This window comes from Mesoplodon bidens, assembly GCF_964165515.1.
Source record: "Mesoplodon bidens genome assembly, chromosome: 2".
NCBI lineage: Eukaryota > Metazoa > Chordata > Mammalia > Artiodactyla > Ziphiidae > Mesoplodon > Mesoplodon bidens.
In genome coordinates, this window is record NC_138177.1 from 21,405,945 (window position 1) to 21,429,046 (window position 23,102).

Below are 23,102 nucleotides of genomic sequence, written 5' to 3' on the forward strand. Positions count from 1 at the left end.
CACACAATGGAATACTACTCAGGCATAAAAAGAACAAAATAATGCCATTTGCAGCCACATGGATGCAATCAGAGATTATCATACTGAGTGAAGTAAGTCAGAAAGAGAAAGACAAATACCATATGATATCACTTACATTTGGAATCTAAAATATGACCCAAATGAACCTATTTACAAAACAGATACAGACTCCCAGACATAGAGAACAGACTTGAGGTTGCCAAGGGGGAGGAGGGGGGAGGGATGGATTGGGAGATTGAAGTTAGCAGATGCAAACTATTATATATAGAATGTATAAATAACAAGGTCCTACTGTTTAGCACAGGGAACTATATTCAATATCTTGTAATAACCTATAATGGAAAATAATCTGAAAATATATATATATAACTAAATCACTTTGTTCTACACATGAAACTAACACAATATTGTAAATCAACTATACTTCAAAAGAAAAACAAGCTGACGGGTGTTATACCATACTTATAAATCATGTTCCTATAAGGAACGTTCATCCAGCTCTACTTCTGGAGGTCAAAAATTAATCCTTAATCAGACTAATACAGAGGCCAAGGCATAAATGTGTGTTTTCTCTCCAGTAGGTCACAGCTATGGGCTGAATGGTTGTATCCCCTTCAAATTCATACATTGAAACCACAGCCCCCAACGTGGTGGTATCAGGAGGTGGGACCTGGGGGGCTAATTAGGGTTAGATAAGGTCATGAGGGTGGGGCCCTCATGAATGGGATTAGTGTTCTTCCAAGAATCATGAGAGAGCTTGCTTCCCCTCCACCCTGTGAGGACACAATGAGAAGTCTATAGTCTGAGAGAGATCTCCAGAACCCAACTATGCTACTCTGATCCCAGACTTCTAGCCTCCAGAACTGTGACAAAATGTGTCTGTTTTTTATAAGCCACCTGGTCTCTGGTATTTGCTTAGACAGCCCAAGCTGACTAAGACATTCATCTTCGTGTACACTTCATTTCCAACATCTGCGTATGAGAGTCAGCTCTGTCCCCAACTACCCATTGGGACACTAGGCTATGGCACCTATTTTCTTACCAACAACAAAGATTGTTGTGTTCCGCCATGAGCAAAACTAACCTGAACTGCATTCCCCCTCAAGCTATTTGTCAGGTAAGAATTCCCCTCAGCAAGAATTTTCCTATCCTTTCCTTTCCTTTAGCCCATGCTGACCTGCAGTATAGCAATTTCTCCCGTCTGCAAGTGAGGAAGAAAGGCGTCTCCCCCCAGCAGCCCCTCAAAGGCGTCTCCCCCCAGCAGCCCCTCCCTGCACCCTCCTCGGAAGGGTGGGAGCAGCTCCTTTCCTGAAGGCAGTCCCCAGAGGCAGTTTAATCTATAGCAGGCCTTTCCCCCAAGAAATTCACCCACATTTCCCATCTTTCAGCAGCTTTGGGCTGCGTCATTGCTCAAGAACATCTTTTCTAAAGCAGGAACACCCCAGGGCACCCCCCAGATTACATATCACTAGAGGAAGGCAGAAACCATTTTGACCCACAACTTTAATTAATTTCTGTCTCTCCATTGTGCTCTGGGATCAGCTTAAATGCTGCTGAAAGAGATCTCGGGCTCCCCGGACTGCTCCAGTGGGACAGGCCAGGATCTCAGGGAACAACAAATGGCAAGGAAGAGATGAATAACCAGTGAATGCCCCCTTGAGGATAAATGTTCACAAAACTGTAAAGAAAGAGAGAGAAGAGGCAGGCAGGCTGGCAGGGAGCATCACCGATGTCCAGAACCCTGGGTCAGACCAACACACAGCACAGCCACTGCAAAAGAAGGAGATCGGGGTGAGCTCAGGGGTCCTCAGGAGCTGGTGTGACTGCGTCAGAGGCGCTCTCCTGCCTCACATGGTATGACTTGTTCTAGCTGTGTCCTCCAGTAAGTGCCTTGCTCAACAGGAGGAAGCAAGGAAGCCCTTAACTAGGTCACTACCCCCTGAGCCAGAGCCCCATGGAAAAGTGACTTAAGAAAAGCTTAGCCCCAAAGGGACTTCCAAAAGTTTCAGGTTCAACACTATTGAGCGGGTGTTTGTAGACATCCACAAACATGCTTCCAGGAGGTCCTTCCCTAGATCACTGAAAGGGGTCAATGACATTCCCATTCTAGAGAAGAAAAGAAGTGGTTGTACCCAGACAACTAGGCAGGGCCAGGAATGACCTGGTGCTCTAGTTCCTCTGCCTGAGAAGCAGATCGAGGGCAATGCCTCCTGGCCTGACCCCTCAGCACATGCCCACACTTGCCTCCCCACAGGCCAATAAAGGCCCTGCTGCATAGGCTGCAGCCCTCCACAGGGGAAAGGCACGACATCGTCAGCGTAAGATATTACGGGCTTTGTACACAGTAATTTACACCCATTTATTTTGCACCTGCACTCTACCTTGTCACAATTTAATTCTTTGTTTCTGATATCCTTCTATACGTCAATCAAAGATGCCTGGTCCTAAAAGTTAGGCACTTTAAATTGTACCTACCACCCACCATTCCATCCAAATTAATAAGAGCTTGCACCTTGAAATGATTTGATATGTAACTGTAGCTTTATCTTTAAAACAACAACAATAATAATAATAATAAATAAAAATATTTGAAAGATTGATGACAATCACACTCCTCCCGGCAATGCCTGCCATAGAACATGCGTTGTATCCGCATGGAAATAAGACAAGTCAGTGTGAATTAACAGCGCTCGGCAGCAATACCATCCAAGAATGTTCAAGTACCATCAGCAAGCAGTTTATCAAAACCACTTACCTCTGCCAGAGAGAGCAGGACAATGTCATTCTGGTCCTTGTCCAGAAGGCTGAACCGTTCTAGAATGCCAGAGAAGGAATGAAATCAGATGGGGATGTTCCTGGACTTTGGAACAGCCAGAGAGTTGTCTCTGTCCACCCCACCTGGTACCTTCCCCCGGCCCCTGCACCCTTCCCAGCTCCCACTCAGCTTCAGGGACCCCGAAAAGCTAGATCTGAATCCAGTGCCCAGGGTGAGGGTTTTAGACAGCAGATGTCCCCTTGCCCAATTAGACAAACTTGCAGATGTGAGTAGAGAAGGTCCTTTTGCCATCTCCACCCTCAGAAGCTCTAGAAACTTGCAATTCTTTCAACAGGGGTTGGGGATAGGGTCGTGGAACAGAGGTGGTTGCCCCATTTGTAGGTAATCCAGTCACTGACCTTTCCCCATTAGAATTTACCACTTCCCAGCCCTCACTGGAAGGAAAACTCCCTCCCTTAATATGATACCTTAGCATGAGCCCAAGGGGGCACTAGACCATGTAAAGGCTTCCAGAAGGAGACCCCTATTGCCCCTCTGGGAGGTGACACACACTCTCAATATGATCCCTATGGAGGCATAGATGCTAAAAGCCATTTAAGGACCGTTGCTGGGACTCATTCATTTGGCCCAGTGACTGCATGTAGTAGGTGCACAATAATCTTTTTAAATCTCCCAGAGAAGGCAGCACCTTGGGCGTGGCCAGCTTGGGCTTCCTCAGCCCCTTTAGTTTCTGCTTCCCCTCCTCCAAGGATGCCACAGTTTCTGAAGCCTGTCTGGTTCTGCTTGCTGGCCCTGCCCCCTGCCCCTCTCCACACCTCAGGAGAAATGAGATAGGGTTAAAGGAGAGAGTGATTCACTGAAGAGGGTCTCCAGGCAGATCATACAAGCAAGGAAGCTGTCAAAGTCGATGCCAAGTTTGCTGCATGCATACCGCATGGCGATGGTCTGCTGTACCTGCTTGCTGAGGGTGAAACCTACGGGCAGAGGGGGGCCAAGGTTAGAGGTGGAGTAGGGGGCTCGGCCCTGTCTACAGCAGAAGTCAGGGCTGACTCAGGCCTGACGCTGCCCCCTTCAGAAGATACCAGAAGGGTCTGGTCATCCAATCAGTCTCCTTTTAGATAATCCTCAACAGGATAAGCCTCCTCCCTGATCCAAGAATAAGGCCTGTAGCTCCAACACTAACTCAGCTGTGCATCACATTGGCCACAGCAAGAAAAAACAGGGAAGGTGAGGGGACAGTCTGTCCTGCCCATCCCCTTCACAGCCCCGTCCCCTGTGATTGCTGTCACCTTCCCAGTAACAGGCAAAGTCCTTGGGAAAAGTCTAAAGAATCCAGCAACATTCCCTCCTCCCCAGATAAGGAAGGTGCTCAACAAATATTTGTTGTCACATTGACATCCAACATAAGGTAACTACCACTGATGGTCATTAGCCACCATCATATTAAGAGTTTAAAATGAGCACATCTTGGGACTTCCCTGGCAGTCCAGTGATTAAGGCTTCACCTTCCAATGCAGGGGGTGGAGGTTTGATCCCTGGTCAGGAAACTAAGATCCCACATGCCTCGTGGCCAAAAAACCGAAACATAAAACAGAAGCAGTATTGTAACAAATTCAATAAAGACTTTAAAAATGGTCCACATCAAAAAAAATCTCTAAAAAAGGAAGAAATAGACTAGAGCTATACATTTCAATAAAGATAAATCTCAGGGCTGCAGATTGATCTGGCTGCTCAGACCCACCTTCTCCAGCTCTACACCACCGGCTTTAATATTCCTGTCTTCCAGGTCTAGTGTCCTTCCTCAGGGACTGGGCAGGTCCTGGCTATAGAAGTCAAGTGCAGGAATAGGGAGGGTTCTATTAAAGCAACTTTATGGCCTTCTTACCTAGGAATCATGCAGATATTCAAATACTGTATTTATAAAAATTACACAAGTTATACCTGAAAACATGCAATATCAAAGCATATTAAAAGTTCAAGCCCCCCTTGTCAGGGGGGGCGGCGGGATGAATTGGGAGATTGCTATTGACATTTGTACACTACTATGTATAAAATAGATGATGAATGAGAACCTACTGCATAGCACAGGGAACTTTACTCGGTGCTCTGTGGTGACCTAAATGGGAAGGAAATCCAAAAATGAGGGGTTATATGTATAGGTATTGTTGATTCTCTTTGCTGTACAGCAGAAACTAACACAACATTGTAAAGCAACTATACTCCAATAAAAATTTATTTTTAAAAAGTGAAAGAAAAAATGGACACGGGCACAAATGGGTACATAGCAGGTACATCACCACTAGGGGATGTCATTGCACACGGGAGTTTTTGGATACCAGGGAGAAAGATGCTTTTAGATGATGGCATACATGGTCTGGCAAACGGGACTTCAGTTGGTTCACTCCTTCAAAAAAATATTTACTGGACACCTGGCACATGTTGGGAACTGTTCTGTATCTGTGTCTGAGATGTAGTGGTGAACAAGACATGGTCCTTGCTCTCAAGGACCTTAACGTAGTGGAATTATCTGTTGCTCTGAGAAAATATACATGAAAATGCTTTGGAAATGGTAACGCAACCTGGCAAAAACAGGTATTATTTTACTGTTGTCATGTTACATGTTGACAGCATCTTTGCAACCCTTCTCTAGTGTGTTTGTTCAACTGCTTTCTTTTTTTCCCTCCCCCATTCCAAGCAGGCCCTTTAAATGTCCAGCTGTCCAAGTTTTGGAGATTTCTGGAGGGAGGAAAACAGAAGTTCCTGAAGGCAAGGGCAATGGCTCTTCCTGTCTCCTGTAAAGTCTTAAGTCCCCTGAAGATATTATCCCTGTGGCGTGTGTGTGTGTGTGTGTGTGTGTGTGTGTCAGGGGGAGGGGTACCTTAAAAAGAAAAGGCCAAGTTTCCCTGAGACCAAGAAGATGTTGGCAGTTCCCAGGGCCCTGAAATATGGGAACCCTTGTACGGCTCCATACATGATGCTCTGGGGACCTCAGAAGGGAAGGTTGTCCCCTAGGCCTCCTAGTTTACCAAAGATTCTAAGCCACAGACCTAGTACAGAAGCCCAAGAGCTGCCAGACATGAAGGAACCTATGAGCTGAAACAGTGGGCCTCTCAAGGGAGAACAGTGAGGACCCGTGACTGGTACAGACTTCCTGTTGCTTTGGTGTTTCAGAAAACCCTAAGACCATGGGAGGTGGAGATGGTGCACCCCGACAATGACTGAGATTGAACTCCTGAAATGGGGGCTTAGTAAGCTTTTTTAATTAAAGTATAGTTGATTTACAATATTGTGTGAGTTTTTGGTGTACAGAAAAGTGATTCAAATATATATATTCAGAGTATGAGAAAGGATATATGTACATATTTTCTTTCTCATATTCTTTTCCATTATGGTTTATTACAAGATATTGAGTATAGTTATACTAAGTCTTTGTTGTTTACCTATTTTATATATTGTAGTGTATATCTGTTAATCCCAAACTCCTAATTTATCCTTCCCCCTCCTTTCACCTTTGGTACCCATATATTTGTTTTCTATGTCTGTGAGTCTGTTTCTATTTTGTAAATAAAGCAATTGAAGCACCCCTGGGGGGCTTGGTAAAAGTGCAAGTCCTCGAGCCCCAAGCCAGACCTGCGGAATCAGAGACTCTGGGGCTGGGGCCCAGCAGCCTGTGCTTTTCCCAAGCCCCCAGGCCTTGGAACCGCTGACCAGAGAGCCACCGGCACTTGCAGAGCACAGGCTGCACAGCGACGCGCAGAGAGCACCGGGAGATGCTCCTGGAGGCTCCGCTGTGTGTGCGGAGGACCTCGCTCTCATAAACGGGCCGCTTCTGACGGGAGCCACCATCCATCAGACTTAATGCACGTTTGAATTTAATTACTTTTGAGTCGTGAAGAGGGCATGCTCTAAGTCATCCATTCCCTCTTGTCTGTTGCCTCCATAACCAATAATATGCATTTGGGAGCCATCAGGCAGGGTAGACCAGTGATCGGCAGCCTTGGAAGAAGGCATAGGCTGGAACCTGTGAACTCGGGCCTCATTGGCACATGCTACCAGGTGGCCAAGGTTGAGAACCCGGGGGGAGCAGGGATTAACACAGCAAGGCAAACGTACCCCTACATAATTCGAGTCATAGACTCCGGCTGGGGTAGCCCCAGACAGAACAAATGGTTCCTAACCTTGGCTACACATTGGAATCACCCCAGAGATTCTGCCATAATTGGTCTGGGCATGGAGATGTCTAAGAGCTCCCAGGTGTCCCTAGCGTGCAGCCGAGGGGAGGCTCGCTGGGCTGGGACGAGCTGGGGCCTGACTGTGTGCCAGCTGCATGGATGAGGCAGTCTCGCAGCACACCCCGCCAGCCCCTGCCCACGAGGCCGCCGGGATAGCAGGGTGAGGCCTGGGACCGCAGCAGGAAACCCCAGATGTAAATACGACCCTGATGACATGCCTCTCTAACCCAGCTGTAAATCACTGAGGAGACGCAGGAAAAGCTGGGAGCCAAAAAGATAAAGTTGGTGCTTCCTTCTCTTATCAGATATCAGGGCCTTTATTTCTGTCCGCTAGATAAACAGGAGCCTAAGTGAGCTACAGTCATCTTGTTTGGATCAGACCACCAGGCACACAAGGGGCAAAGGTCACTACTGTCCCCTTCCTGGCGGGTGGGACCCAAGTGTCTTTACCAGCTCTCTCAGGGTTATCAGCTCACCGGATCCTGTGGGAGTCAGTTTGTGGGAGAACCGGCTTCCATCAGAGGAAGCACGTGCCACTGGATGCCCATCACGAAGGCAGCCCAGCTGTTCCTTACCAAGGAGGACATCTCCGTCAGTGTTCACATACCTCCCTGGGGACCTACAGGGCAGGAGACAAGAGCATGTCACCTGAGGGGTGCCGTGGGCCTCCCTTTGTGCCTTTGTGTCCCTCCCCACATCTGGCCCACAGACTGTGCAGTCCTGCGCCACTGGGAGGAATTCTGTGCTAAAGTGAGAGTCATCAGCATTTCTGAAACTGGAAAGTCATTGGTGAATTTTCAAGGCCATCTGTGGACTACTGAGCCCTAGAAATCCGAAAGGAAAAAAAAGGTTCTACTTTATTTTCATATTGTATAATCTACCAGGATCCCAAATGTTTGAGGAGTACTAACCTTGGGGCTTAAATGAGAACTAACATCTTACAGACCTACAGACCTGGCCTCCAGATCAAGGGCTTGGCCAGAAAGGGGTCTCACTCAACTCGAGACATAATTTAATCACCACTGGCTACAGGGATTGGTCCAGGAATAGGCACGTGACCCAAGCTGAGTCTATCACAGGCTTCTCTAGGATTTTCAAATTGGAACTAAGGGAAGGGGCCCCCTTGTTTTATGTGGGTGATATTAGAGAGACTGTGCAGAAAGCCAGACCAGGAAGATGGCACTGACACCAGAGGGGAGATGTGAAGAGAAAGGGTCCTGAGAGCAGGCACGTCCCCTGTCCTAAGCATCCCTGTCCTTCCCTGGGTTTGGTGACATGAGCTGGTAAATTCCTTTTTCACTAGTCTAGGTAGAGTTAGGTCCTATTATTTGCAAATGGAAATGGTGATGCCCACAGGCGATCTCAGGTGCAGAGTGGGAGTCCTCCCATGCCGGAGAAGACTCCGAAGAGGGTTCAATCTCCCCTTGTTCTTTTCCCACCTTTGCCCCTCCCAAGCAGTCTCTTTTGACCAGAAGAGCAGGAAAGGCATTGTCTGTGGCTTAGGTCTGTGGACAACTGCCAACTCTGAGGGAAAAAAATTAGAGAAAATTTGCATCAGCTGGCATCCTCACTCTGGAGCCCCCTGTTTATAATTGGCAGCAGAGGTAGAAAAGTCTGCAGTCACTGTCACTCCTCTAAGTTTGCATCTAAAGCTAAAATCCCGCCTGCAGAGACCCTGGCTGTCTGGGAGAGCAGAGGTCCTGGGGGGATTTGCCTCCCAACCGCCTTCACCCCCTGGGCAGGGACTCTCAACCACCTCGGCTGTCTTTGTATTCACCCCGCCCACCGCCGCAGGCAATATGCTCTGAATCCACTGCCAAGAGGCCCCAGGCAGGAACTGAGCCAGCCAGCCAGGCCTCAGGTGGCACAAGTCCCCAGCCGCAGCATCCAGGAAGGAACGCAGGCCAGCCTTGCCCACTGATGGATGGAAAGGGACAGTCACCTTTGAAATGCAAGATCCTGAATGCAAATGACAGGCCTGTGTGGCAGGAGCCTGTTGTCACAGCAGGAAGATTACAGGGGAGAGAGAGGGGGCCAGACAAGCAGGGTTTTTTAGCCTTTGGGGGTTTCTGGCTGTTCCTCAGTCAGTGTCAGTTTTCCCACCTCAAACCAGACTCCAGTTTGCAGACAGTTAAAGCCAGAAGAGGCAGTTCCAGGGGTCAGAGAATGGCACCCCCTGCAATCCCTACATGCCTTCTCTCCAACACCAGGTACTTTCTACAAGCCCAGGCACAGACACTCCCTACAGGGCTGTATACCTTCCTCACCCTAACGTTAAAGCGGCTGTGTTCACAGATGTCATGCTCTAATTTATATGCCTCTGGCTGTAAGAAGAAGGTCCACGGATCACATACATGGGGTTATTTTATAAGCAGCTGTAAACTAATGTCTGAAAAACTGACATGCCATATATATTATTTACAAGAGCAAACGCCATGCCCACAAAGCTATTTCCGTGTGTTAGCTCACGTCCCTTTGAAAGAACGCTTTGTTGATCCGGTTATAGAAGGTGGAGCTGGTGGGTGAAGAGCTGGTGGCCACAGTCCCCATTCAGCCCACCCTTTGGCCATGCCCGCCTCCTGCCTGCTCTCCCAAACCGTCACTTCCTCTCCAGCTGTCAAGAAGCACACGATGTCCCCTATGGCTGGAATGTTCTCCCTCATCCACCTTTGAAATCCAGCTCATTTTTTGACGCCCTGATCAAATTCTTCTCCTCCACGAAGCTATCCCTCTCGGAGGAGACCTCAGCTCACCGTGCTGGTCCCCATCATAGCAGATCTGACCTGCCCTGTAGTCAGTGGAGTGTGTGTGTAGTTTTCCCCTCTAGTTTGTGAGCACCCTGAGGTCGATAACCTTCTGCTCTTCCTCTGGATCTCAGCTTTCAGCACGGCACCTGGCACGTGGCAGATACGCACTAAAGAAGTGTTGAATTGATATGCATAGGGTAAGTGCTTTCTTGGTTTTTTATCCCTATAAGTAAAAAATCTGTTTTGGTCCTACTTACATTCTAGGTGGTGATGGAAAGGATAAGCTGGAGTAGAATTGGAGCTTATTTATTTGAAATACTTTTCTCCAGCCATCAAGCAGCAATTATTTTCCAACTCCCATTCCTCCAACACAAAATACACACACATACACACACACACTAAATTCTAAAGCTCTAAGTTCCAAAATAAGAGAAAGATAGGGGCTGGAGTTCACATGAGCTTGACAATTGCATTTTTCCTTATTGGTTTCTTATTACAGTACTTCTTTTTCATGCACTTATGTATGCTGAGATGTTGGGCTTCCAGCCACCTCTTGGTGTTTCTGATTAGAGTTGTATTTTTCCCAAGAAATTCATTTTTAACAAAATTCTATAAAAACAACCACCATGAATCCCTCCGGAATTCGTTATAAAAAGTCTTTGCCTTGTAAAATAAGTGGATTCCAATTTGATCCTGGCTAGGCTTGTCAAGACCCAGGGGTCTTGCTTTAACCTACTTGCTAGGCTGCAAAATCTATAGAGGAGTGGTTACAGGGCAAACTGGGGTATTGAGCCACGCACTGCAGCCTGAGCCCAGAGCCAGCTGTGACCTTCAATCCAGAGACACCAGAACTGAAAATGACCTGGGGCTCCTTTCACCCCAGCCCATGCCTTGTGTGTCCCAACAAGTGTTTCAAGGTTGCCCAGGGAGAAAGAGGATTTGTCTTTGGCTCCCTTCCCCCACTCTGTGATGTCCTCCTACTCCTTGTGTCACCTTCTTGGCTCCTGTCCCCTGAGAAGCCTATACCTTGGAGAGAGTCTAATAAGTGTAGTTACACTGAACCCTCAATGACAGACAAAGCTTAATGAATTACACGTCTCAGCGTTAACAGTAGAGATTTAAGCCAGTGGAATGAATCTCTAATTGTGGAATTCAGGCCTCAGTAAGGCCACTGGGGGAGGCATTTTGGGGAGCAAGGAAAATGCTTGATTAGGGACATCCAAACAATAAGAAAGATTCGCTTCAATTGCTGGGCAAAATATTCTGACCAAAGACATCAGGCGTGCCGTGACGGCTGACCCCAGCTCCAGAGTACCTTGTAGACAGCATAGCCGATGCTGAGCGTACCCTGTCCCATCCTCTTCTGTCGCCTGCGATTCTTCTGCATCAGCCCCAGCAGCACCGTGCAGCCGGGTTCACCAATGCTCTCCTCCTGGTGGTCACCCACCTCGTCCAAACAGATTTTGAACTGGAGATTGGTCCAGTAAGTGGCTAGAAGTCACCCAGGAGATGGTGGTTCACCCCAGAGTGGGGGGGTGAGGAGATCGGGAAGAATAGAATGAAAGGGAGGAATTTTGATAATCCCAAGGAAAGCATAACTCTGGCCAAACTGTGCCGGGTAAGCAGGCCTTGGCAAGTTTGCTTTACAAGGTGGTCAGTATTTCCTCCTATCTCCCTACCTCACCCACATAACAGCACACACCCCCCACAGCATGTGGAAACTTTACACTTGTTCATTTGATCAACCAGGGCCCAGATATACTTGACGGGATATTCAAGGTCCCGTGGTCCCAGGGCTACACTGGGTCCCCCTGGGAAGGAAACTCCAAGTCTTCTGGGGAAATGATTAACATCTCCTTGTTCTCAGCCTGTGAAGAAGTGGCCTGTGAAGATGAACCCATCTCCTCAAGGAAGGAGGTCTCTGGGGGAAAAAGCAGGTCCCTGAAACAGACAAGGACAAAGTCCAGCAAAGACTAGCTACCAAGGAGGCCTCTCCTGACAGACTATAAAGAGGTGACCACTTGGGCTTCCCTGGGAAGCCTGTCGGACGGGCCCCTGCTTCAGATCACAGCCCAAAACAGCCATGATTGCTGATCCTCTGTCCATTGATCCAGGGGCCCCACTAGATGGCTCAGCATTGCAGCCAGTGATGAGAGACACTCCCTCAAGAGTACGTCATTTAATAATGCCCAAGGAATAATAATTGGCAATTAAGAAGCATGCCTGCCATACCACCTATGGATATTTTTAAACACTGCTTCATTTCAAATGTGACCTTAAAAAAAAAAAAATCTCTCCAAACAGTGACTGTACAAACCAAGGCACAGAGAGGGCAAATGGGTCATCCAGGGGCACACAGCAATTCTATGACTGACTCAAGTGGCAGAGTATGATTGAGGAAGATAGGCTTGGCAGCCATCTCCGTGCCAGGGCCTCAGTAATTTCAATAACGATGTGCCCTGGGGGAAGAAAGGGGTGGGGGATGGAGGGAGTGCTTAGATCCTCTAGATAAGGGTCCAACCTGGTACAATAACAAGGCATTCACAGGTGACCAAGAGCCACTGGTTATTATATTTTCTTAACAATAAAATTACTTATTCAGGGCTTCCCTGGTGGTGCAGTGGTTGAGAGTCCGCCTGCCGATGCAGGGGACATGGGTTCGTGCCTCAGTCTGGGAAGATCCCACATGCCGCGGAGCAACTAGGCCCATGAGCCATGGCCGCTGAGCCTGCGCGTCCGGAACCTGTGCTCTGCAACAGGAGAGGCCACAACAGTGAGAGGCCCGCGTACCACAAAAAACAACAACAACAACAAAAAAAATTACTTATTCAATTCCACCTTCCCAGAACTTCCACTTCCAGATTTTTTTTTTTTTTTTTTTTTTTTTTTTTTTCTTTTTTTTTGGCGGTATGCGGGCCTCTCACTGTTGTGGCCTCTCCCGTTGCGGAGCACAGGCTCCGGACGCGCAGGCCCAGTGGCCATGGCTCACGGGCCCAGCCGCTCCGCAGCATATGGGATCCTCCCAGACCGGGGCACGAACCCGTATCCCCTGCATCGGCAGGCGGACTCTCAACCACTGCGCCACCAGGGAGGCCCCCAGATTTTTTTTTATCTAAGGCACAAGTGTGTAGATTTTAAAACAAATGTCTGTCGATTCCAGAGGAGCCAAAGACAATTCTGTAATCTTCTATACTTACATCATTACCAAAGGGCAGGAACTGTCCATCTCTTCCCGACAGCTAGCTGGTGGCACAGATGGGGTATCGATTTCGTGCAGACAGATACCTTAGGCACCCCCTACAGTTCCAAGCTCCCAAAATGATCCATGCAAATTTCCTACACATTTTCTAAGAGCTTGCTAATGGTGAGCATATTTTAATTTCTCCCAAATGCAACATTACTGCAATCCCTACATTTTTTGTTTACTCCTTAACAGAGCTAGAAGAAGAAAATGGGTCATAAAAATAACACATCCCATTTGTATAACACTACACCATTTACAAAGCGCTTCCAAAGGTGGGTATTATCCCTCCACTTTGACAATTGGGAAATTGAAGCTCAGACCAGGGAAACGACCCTCCCAGGGTCCCAGAGCTGTTGCACCGGGCATCTGAGCGACAGTGGCAGGAAAGGACCACCCTCCTTCCATCTCTGCCGTCAGAAATGGGAGCTCAGGTTGGATGGGGATAATGAACAAGAGACCGGGTCAGGACCCAGGACTGCACCCACATGGGATTTTATTCTAACACTGCTTCCACGCCCTGAGCACAGGCCTGCAATGAGCTCTGTCGTGAGAACAAGACCCAATGCTTACAAGTCGAAGCCGGTTAAAAATGTCAACATCAGACCAGGAGGGGCATGGGGCCTGGGGAGGTGGGAAGTGGAGAGGGTGGGTTTTGCTTTCTTTCATTTCTCCTTAGAGATGTGGGGTTGTTTTTTGGAGTTTCTTCCTCCAGTGCTGCCTCAGCTGATTCAACCTAGGAGGAGCCTATATGTGTAGATATGAGTGGTCTCCCGCGAACAGGGAAGGCTTCCCACCTTTAATAAGATGAGGGCCCGGGTTACTGCAGAGGCAGCGGTTTGCGCCAGACTATCCCCACCAGGGAGGGAGTTCTGATGACGGCCAGGGGAGTGGACAGTGGCCATTCGCACACCGTGTGTGTGACCACCCCTGACCCAGGCTGTCTGACTCAGGTGCAAACAAAGCAGAATGGCCGCTCGGATGGATGCGGTCTACTGATACAGTGATGCCGGACCCGTGTCCCTCTAGCGCACCATTAGCCACTGTCCCAGGGCGCAGTGGGCCGGTTGCCAGCCAGCCGGGCCACATGGGGATGGAGGAAGCCCCAGAGAAAAACAAGAGGCCTCGGTGCAGGGTGACAAGTGCATGGTTAGTATGAAGAGGAAACGGCCTTGGTGGGCAGGGGGCAGGTGGGTGAAGCAGAGATAGTCTGAACACACAGACCATGAAGCATGATGTTACCTGAGATCAGGCCCCGGGTGAATGGCTGCAGAGCCACCATCCACCACTGCTGCCCTGGCCTCCAAGCCCCAGAAAGAAGCTGGGCCACCAAGGGGTGCCAGGAGCCAGAGAACAGAGTGCAAAGGCACTGTCCCAAGATTAACATATAAGGATGCCCAGCCCTGGGAGGACAAGCCAGAAGAAGGTGAGCACGGCAGCTCCCGCCTCACCTGGGTAGTTCCGTCAGCCGCTGGCAGTGGAGCCCCGTATCCAGCACCCATTGAACGGAATCAGGTTCCACTTGTGCCCCTCCTCACTGCTCAGGGAGTCCAGGGACAGGTTGCAGATCTCTAGCCAAGAGAACTGCCGCAAGAAATCCGAAAAAGACATCCTGAGGGCAGAGGGACAGGTGGGCTCTCAGTCGAGAGAGCTGGGCTGGAAAAGTGATGGAAGGCGTGCCCCCTGGGCACAGGACAGACCAAAGGCCGTGGGCTAGCTCAGATTTTTTCCGCAGCCCACTGTACAAATATGCAGGGGTCATGGACCACATTCCTCACTTCGTTATATTGTCAGCATCTCCATTTTTCTTAGAGAACCCCCTCTCATATCTCACCAACCAGGCAAAGAGACAAAACCATCAACTGGAGAGACCCTGGCAGGTAAATGGAACCAAACCACCATCTCCAAGTTCCCTCCTGTTTACATCTAACTGGTGTTAAAGTTGGAGCCTAGAGATGGCCCCTAAACCACGTCATATTCTCAGCGGTGTCCCTATTATCTTCCTTAGCCCATGAGTGAAGGAAGTTATCTTTCTTTTTTTTTTTTTTTTTTTTTTGCGGTACGCGGGTCTCTCACTGTTGTGGCCTCTCCCGTTGTGGAGCACAGGCTCCGGACGCGCAGGCTCAGCGACCATGGCTCACGGGCCCAGCCGCTCTGCGGCATGTGAGATCTTCCCAGACCAGGGCACGAACCCGTGTCTCCTGCATCGGCAGGTGGACTCTCAACCACTGCGCCACCAGGGAAGCCCAAGTTATCTTATTTTGATGCTATGCTAAATCTTGGACTTAAAGAGATAGGAACAGTGCTCCTATTTCACTGGACAGATATGGAAACTGAGGAAGACAAGCTGATAGGTAATCCGTGTTGAGGCCCAGATATCTTGGTTTCAATGCTTTGGACGTACTGGTAGTACTGGTACGGAGGTAGAACTACTCTGGGGTAAAAGTAGGAGGAGAAAGAAGCCCTCCTGGCTGGGAACCATGTTGAATTCCTGGAACACCTAGAGAGAGCTGCCCACCTGTGAACCAGGAATGGACCCACAACTAAGGGAACAGCATTCCCGCAGATGAGAACTCACCAGAATTCTCCATCCTCAGCTTTCTTGTTCAGCTTTTCTTTCTGCCTAGGATCTATGTAATTCCATTCTGGTGCACTGGGAAAGAAAGAATAAAATTTAAAGTTTTTTTTAAAGGAAGCAGAGGTGATCATTCCTGAAGGGTTTGCTGCAGTGCAAGCTGTTTACTGCAGCTCAACTTCCCCCTGAGAAATGGGGAATACCGAAATGATAGCCGGGGGTGGGAGGGGGGTGTAGCCTGGGGAAGGGATGGGACTCCACGGGCACTAGCAGGGTGACCCCAGACATGCAGCAGGAACACTGCACCATGGCTTTGCTCTAAGTTCACTCTCCAGGCAAGTTTTACATTCATGTCTGATTCAGCCCCCCAGGCCCTGATCACAGGCCTGGGCAAGTCCAAGGCAGGAGCTGTGAGAATGGCAGGAGCTGTGAGAATGGCAGGAGCTGTGAGAATGGCCATCACAGGCCACTCCACCCCTTCTCAACTGGTGAGACGTCCTACTGGCTTATCTATCAGTCTGAAGTGAAGATACTGTGAGAGGGTCTGAGCATCTTTGGGCACATGAACATGGTCCCCTTCCTGAGCCTGCAAAATGACAATCAGGCCCAGTTTTGTGACAATTTCCATGAAGTAATGTCACCCTGTGAGGCCTCCTGCTGGCGGCCTTTCCATAGCAATACCCATATAATTTGTTGAAATGCCATTTCCAGCTACCTGACCTTTAAGAAGTTAGGTTTTCCTGAAATATGTATGCAACGCTAAATAACTGAGCAGTATCCAGATCCAGATCCATCTTTTAAAAATCCCTTCCCTGATTGCTTTCAGCAAAATGTGAAGACCTCCCCCTCGCTGCATAAAAGCTGGGGCATACCCAAGCCCAGCCTGTTCCTCCAGGGGGGCTCTCAGGACCCCTAGGGATCAAGGAGGGGAGCACCCAGGGCCTATTTAGTTCATGGAAATAGTCATTGGATCAGACCAAACCTCAGGGGCTTCCCTGGGCTTCCCTGGGCTTCCCTGGTAGCGCAGTGGTTGAGAATCTACCTGCCAATGCAGGGGACACGGGTTCGATCCCTGGTCCGGGAAGATCCCACATGCTGTGGAGCAACGAAGCCCATGCGCCACAACTACTGAGCCTGCGCTCTAGAGCCCGTGAGCCACAACTACTGAGCACACGTGCCACAACTACTGAAGCCCGCGCACCTAGAGCCCATGCTCCACAACGAGAGAAGCCACTGCAATGAGAAGTCCGTGCACTGCAATGAAGAGTAGCCCCCGCTCGCCACAACTAGAGAAAGCCCGCGTGCAGCAACAAAGACCCAACACAGCCAAAAATAAATAAATAAAATAAATAAATTTATTTTTTTTTAAAAAGAGCCAAACCTCAGAATGTGCTTGTTATAAACAAAGATTAGGGGACTAGCTGGAGAATATGAGATCTGACCTAATTCTCCCAGTTAGTTTTTTGAAACTTTAAAAAAAAAAAAAAGTTCTAATTTAAAGACATTGGGCTGAGACTAGGGATGTTACCTCAGACATGCAGCACCCTCCTCCCCCAGCAGCCATGTATAAATACTCCCGGCTGCGTCTCCAGATGGAGCCTGCAGGGCTTGCCTGTCATCACCTCACACCCTTGGACCTGTCCCAGCCTGTTAGGGACTGAGCAGCATTGGGGAAAGGAGATAAAGTCATATAAGGCCCGTAAGCAGCTTGGGAAGCAGCTGCTGCTTAAAAGGGCTGAAACTAGGGTTTCAATTTCATTCAGCCATGACAACCTTTTGGGGCAGTTGGCAGAGCTAAGGTTTTGGGTTTTGCTCCATCATAGGCAGGAGAATGAAAAATCTTTAATATAAGAAGTGATCCGTGGCCCTGGGGATGTGTTTCTTCATGACACAAACCTCAAGGCAAGTACCAGTTACGAGCACTAATGATGTGTGATTAGTTCATAAATGGAATAAAGTTCCCTTCCAAAGTCCTGGTGGCATCATGCAGTGTGGACAGCACGTATGAGGTACATACGAGGCTTAAGGATGTGCCGGGGGGGGGCGGCGAGTTGCTATTATGACCACTCCCACTTCTGGTGGCTCTTCATCTGTGACACCGGCCAATTCTCCATCCTTGCCCAGCGCCAACCTGCCTCCCCCGTGCCAGCAGTGCTAACTAGGATGGAAACTGGGCCATGCTCTCTCCATCCTCCTGTACCACGGTGGCATCGATTCCAGGGCACAGCTGTCCCAGGACACCACAGGAGGCCTCTGTGTCCAGGCACCATCTCTGACTGGCTGCCACTCTCCACTGTGAGAGGTCTGGGCCCCTCCGTTCATGAATGACTTTGTCGAGAGAGATCAATACCCGCCCGTAATGAGCTCTGGGGGAGCGGGCGCCACTCCCATTCACCCTCACCGCCTCTGGCGGCCAGTGGCTCCTAGGACCCAGTTCCTATTTCTAGGCACGTTTCTCCTTGACGCTGAGGGGTTTGGCCTTTGTCAGAGTGTCCAGGCTTTGTGGAGTGTAAAGAATCCGATGGAGGTGATGGGTCTCACCTTTGGAGGACCGCGGTGGTGGGTAGAAAACAAGCCAACCCTCCGGCGCTCGGCAAAATTCCACTGAGCTGCCAAACTTGCAAATGCCAAAGCAGAGCAAGGAATCAAAGACTACAGCTGAGTGGGGTTTTTTGTTTGTTTGTTTGTTTGTTTTTTGCGGTACGCGGGCCTCTCAGCGCTGTGGCATCTCCCGTTGTGGAGCACAGGCTCCGGATGCGCAGGCTCAGCGGCCATGGCTCACGGGCCCAGCCGCTCCGCGGCACGTGGGATCTTCCCGGACCGGGGCACGAACCCGCGTCCCCTGCATCGGCAGGCGGACTCTCAACCACTGCGCCACCAGGAAGGCCCAGCTGAGTGGTTTTTGTTTGGCTTTTCCCCGCCTGGAACCATCTAACACTCTTTTCTGAACAGGCTGTGTGGTTTGTGGCCAGAAGGTGCTGCCGAGCGTACTCCACCGTGGGTCTCACGATCACTGCGTGTTTTGCATGATGCCTTCCCGCAGAGGGAGGTGAGCACGGGCGGAGGGAGGAAAGAGCCTACCCATCGCTCCAGGCCCCCATCCATTCCACTTCGCCCCACGGGTTCCGGAGTCTCATCAGCTTCTCTGGATGGCCCCGGAAATCCACCCGCAAGGGCCACAGACAAAGGCAGCTGAATCACCGCACATACCCCTGCTGCCCTGCGTTCATGTCCTCTCCTGAGCGGACCTGCATTCAATTCCTCAAATGCCCCTAAACAACCACTTATATTTGCTTTTAACACATGTTTTCAAGCCTTAGCTAACTACTCTATTTTCTACAATCTGGTTGAATAAATAGTAAGTCCAGCATAAAAACAAGTGTCTATCTGCTTTAACTTGGATTAAAATTAGATAGTTGACTGACTCCGTTCTTAATATATGAGACCTATTGACAATCAATGCCCTCCAACAAATACTAAGAACAGAGCAGTTAGCATTTTTTGAGCAGGTAGTATGAGCCAGGCATGGAGCTGGGCAGTTCAGATGCATTATCACCTCATTATCACCTCATATACAATCCTATAAACTGGGTGCTGTTATTATCTTCATTTTCATCTCTCTCAAAACTCTGAGATGCAGAGAGAGTAGATATAGGTATATGTATAACTGATTCACTTTGCTGTACACCTGAAACTAACACAACATTGTAAATCAGCTATACTCCAATAAAAATTTAAAAAAACAAACAAGCAAACAAAAGCACCTCTGAGACCCAGCCAGAGGGGTTGAGCTATCCAAGATTACCTAGTTAGTAAGTAGTAGATGGAGGACAGGCACCCAGGCAGTCTGTCTCAAAGCCCACAGTGGGAAATCCATACATCCACCTTCCCCTATTGTCTATGGAACACTCACCAGGAGCCCCCATCTGTGCCTTTGCATACACGTGCAAACATGATGGACCGTTCTGTCTTCAGCGTCTGACCTTCCTTTGTATCCTCCGTCATGCCCTCGCCCAGTGTTTACGTGCTCAATTCATATTTGGGAATTGACTTCATTAAACAGCGTATTTGTGAAACACAAACACACGTAATGAACATTCATGCCTTTTTAATAAATAACCAAAACTGAGACAACCACTGCATTTCCTTTTTTGCCTTGGCCATCAGGAAACCCAAAACAAAATTAATTTCTCAGCTGGAGCGCTGTCTTTAGCCTAGATTGTCTGGTGTATTTTACCTTTGTTGTATGGTTTTATTGTGTCTGTGCTTTTCATTGTAAACCACTGCACATCCTTTTTGGAGGTCGGCAGACTGTGGTAAATAGAAATAATGAAAAGTTCAGCCCATGCTTTCTCCTTGGGTTGGAATGTAAGGAATACTTGCTTTCCTTCCCACTATCACACCCCACCTTGAAAGTTGGGACAGGTTTTACTGCCTTTTTCTCTTTGGAGATCCTATGGGTTTCCACTGCTTTACCTGTACAAACATACTTTTTTTTTTTTTGCCATATGACATACAGTAAGATATACTTTTTTAATGCTTTTCTTTTTTTTCAATTTATTTATTTTACTTATTTATTTTTGGCTGCATTGGGTCTTCGAAGCTGTGTGCAGGCTTTCTCTAGTTGTGGAGAGCAGGGGCTACTCTTCGTTGCGGTGCGTGGGCTTCTCATTGCAGTGGCTTCTCTTTTTGCGGAGCACGGGCTCTAGAGCTCAGGCTCAGTAGTTGTGGCACATGGGCTCAGTAGTTGTAGCACATGGGCTTAGTTGCTCTGCGGCATGTGGGATCTTCCTGGACGAGGGCTCGAACCTGTGTCCCCTGCACTGGCAGGCGGATTCCTAACCACTGTGCCACCAGGAACTCCTTAAGAGCAGGATCTGTGTCTTACTTATCCGTGCCCATAGGAGATGCCAGCAAAAGCAGGAAACATCGAGTCCAGTGGCTGAGTTTGTGGATAAGAAAACTTGCATCACGCAGTGGCAACAGTGATGCCAAATGATGCCACTCGGGCTCACATCTCCTGACCCTCACTCCAAGGTGCCTTCCTCAAGGCCACATGGCCTGGGGGAGACAGGAGGGGATGGACGTGTGGACGCTTGGATGGACATGTTAAGGCAAAGTTTCTCAAACTCAAGCACGCATCAGAATCCCCTGGAGGGATTATTAAAACCTAGGCTACTGGGCCCCAAACCCAGATTTCTGATTCTCGGCATGGGTCCCAAGACTATGGAAAGTAGTGTCAAGGGCTGTGAGCAAGGCAGGATACCTGAAAATGAAAGATTCCCCCGTAGTTCTCCTGGAAGTTCTGGTCCCGGGGGACCACGCGGTAAAGCAGCTCTTCATTCAAGGTGAGGGAGGCAATGGCCGCCAGAAGCCAGCAGTCACCTGCACCATGTCATGGGGGACACACACTCGTCAGGCCAGGCCTGCAGGGTCTCTGCTTTCTCTGACCCTCACTGGCCCATTCAATCCAGAGGCACACGACTCCCTTCTGGGTCCGATAGGCTGGGACTCTTTTCCTCCAGTGGCTGAAGGTCCTGCTGCTTCCTTGGAAGTTCTGAGCTTCTCCCTTCCCCCCCACCTGCCACATGCTGACCATTCCACATGGCCTAAGCTCTCAAGCAGTGGAGCAGAAAGTGCAAAGAAAGAAAGGAAGAAGCAAAAATCATCCCCTTTGATTCCTTAATAACAACTTTAAGAAAACATTTGGTTGGAGGAAACACTGAAGCTATATGGCCAGCTCAGGGTACGTGCGTGCGTGTGTGTGTGTGTGTGTGTGTGTGTTCCTTGCTCCGCTTGACCTTGGATAACAGAGCGTTGTCTCTTCGTGTCTGTTGGAGGACTGCCCTTTTATGTTTCAGAGCTCACCATGACAGCTCATAACACTCCTGAGATATTGATGAGCCTGAAAAGATCATACTTTTAGTCAGAAGAAATAAAAATCAAGAGAGGTTAAAAATGTTAGGGCTCAGGGTTGGTCACTTTGGAGATCCAAGTAAATGCAGAAGAAAACAGAAAACTGCTTTCTGTACAAGTCGGGACCCCTCAGACCCGTGCCCCTGAGCAGTACCTCCACGGAAGGCACCATTATCCCCTGTGGTGTCGACTTCAAAAGATTAAGCACAGCCCCAGGCACCCTTTACTGACCTTGGCATCCTGTGGTGGATCTATCATCCTGGAATTGATGTACATTTGTCTCACATCTCATTTATAGGCTTCTTCTACAACAGTCTCTGAGATCTCAGTGTCCTTACGTGTGCTGCTCATTGTGTGAAGGAATATTTCATCTTACTGGCCCAACAGCTGCCTCTTCCCAGTTTCACTCCAGAGCCCTACCTCTAGGAGTTTAGGATTCGGAGACAAGTTTCTCCCATTCCTATCCCAATCAAATGGCTCCAAAATCTAGCCTGTGTGTCTCAGCCTTCACCTTGTCCACAGAAAAAAAATCTGAATCTCTTCACTGTATCTTCAGATAAAAGCCCCTTCAACCATTCAGAGACCCTCTAGGACCTCGTCTAACTCTCTGTGTTCTTCCCACGCTGTGGCCCAAGCTGCACACATAGTCCAGGATGAACACACCACGGTTCTCTCAGATGTGGGCTGCCTGAGCAAGTAGTCAGTCAACTGTGACACAGGAGCCCACCTCTGAGGATCCATCATCTGCTCAGTACGGCTCCATCACCAGGTTATCCTAGAAAACCCTTTGCTCTACCTGCCCTCATCTCTCTCAACAGAGAGGTTCATGATTTGGTCCCAAATGAATTCCTTTCCCTCTTCTTCCCTTCCCCGACCAGCCTCATATAATCTCTCTCTCTCCGTCTCTCACACGCAGTTACTTTTTGAAGAGCTTTTCTGACCCAGAAGCCAGCCCTGCTCCTGCCTTCTTCTCTCACTGACAAACGGCCTCCCCCAGATGGCAGTGGGCCCCCAGGTGGGACCAGAGCCAGTAGCCGGAGGAGATAAGAATTGGTACAGCAGGCACGGGACTATGGCTTCTCACTAAAGAAGTCTCAAGGCGGGCAGTACCTCATTCAAAGGCAACTTCCAAAGAGTGGATAAAATAACAGGTTTTCTCCTCTCACTCCAGCCTTCTTCCTGTCAACACCTGTGATCACCTCTTTCCTCTGCTCAGAAATCTTCAACTTCCTCCATTGCTTAAGAACAAGATAAAAACTAACAGGGGGCTTCGCTGGTGGCGCAGTGGTTGAGAGTCCGCCTGCCGATGCAGGGGACGCGGGTTCGTGCCCCGGTCCGGGAAGATCCCACATGCCGCGGAGCGGCTGGGCCCGTGAGCCATGGCCGCTGAGCCTGCGCATCCGGAGCCTGTGCTCCGCAACGGGAGAGGCCACAACAGTGAGAGGCCCGCATACTGCAAAAAAAAAAAACAAAAACAAACAAATAATAATCCTGAGTCAGGTTTTCTTAAAAAAAAAAACAAACTCTAAATTCAAAAATTCCATTTACATGTTACCAAAGCTTGATGATCTAAGCACCTAGTGTTATGACAAAC

The 23,102-nt window shown here is 49.0% G+C and overlaps 1 protein-coding gene across 1 annotated transcript in view; it reads right to left on the bottom strand.

Moving 5' to 3' along the window:
• Window positions 1-1,767: 1,767 nt before the first annotated feature.
• LOC308629430 (calpain-8-like) overlaps window positions 1,768-23,102 on the bottom strand; it is a gene marked incomplete at both ends in the record, with an annotated part of 54,395 nt that continues 33,060 nt past the window's right edge. Inside the window, 11 exon segments of the mRNA XM_081257251.1 lie at window positions 1,768-1,791; window positions 2,777-2,835; window positions 3,655-3,771; window positions 7,637-7,648; window positions 11,076-11,267; window positions 14,469-14,481; window positions 14,485-14,629; window positions 15,596-15,670; window positions 18,674-18,784; window positions 19,506-19,600; window positions 20,859-20,977. Of these exon segments, the coding sequence (XP_081113377.1) occupies window positions 1,768-1,791; window positions 2,777-2,835; window positions 3,655-3,771; window positions 7,637-7,648; window positions 11,076-11,267; window positions 14,469-14,481; window positions 14,485-14,629; window positions 15,596-15,670; window positions 18,674-18,784; window positions 19,506-19,600; window positions 20,859-20,977 (962 nt within the window).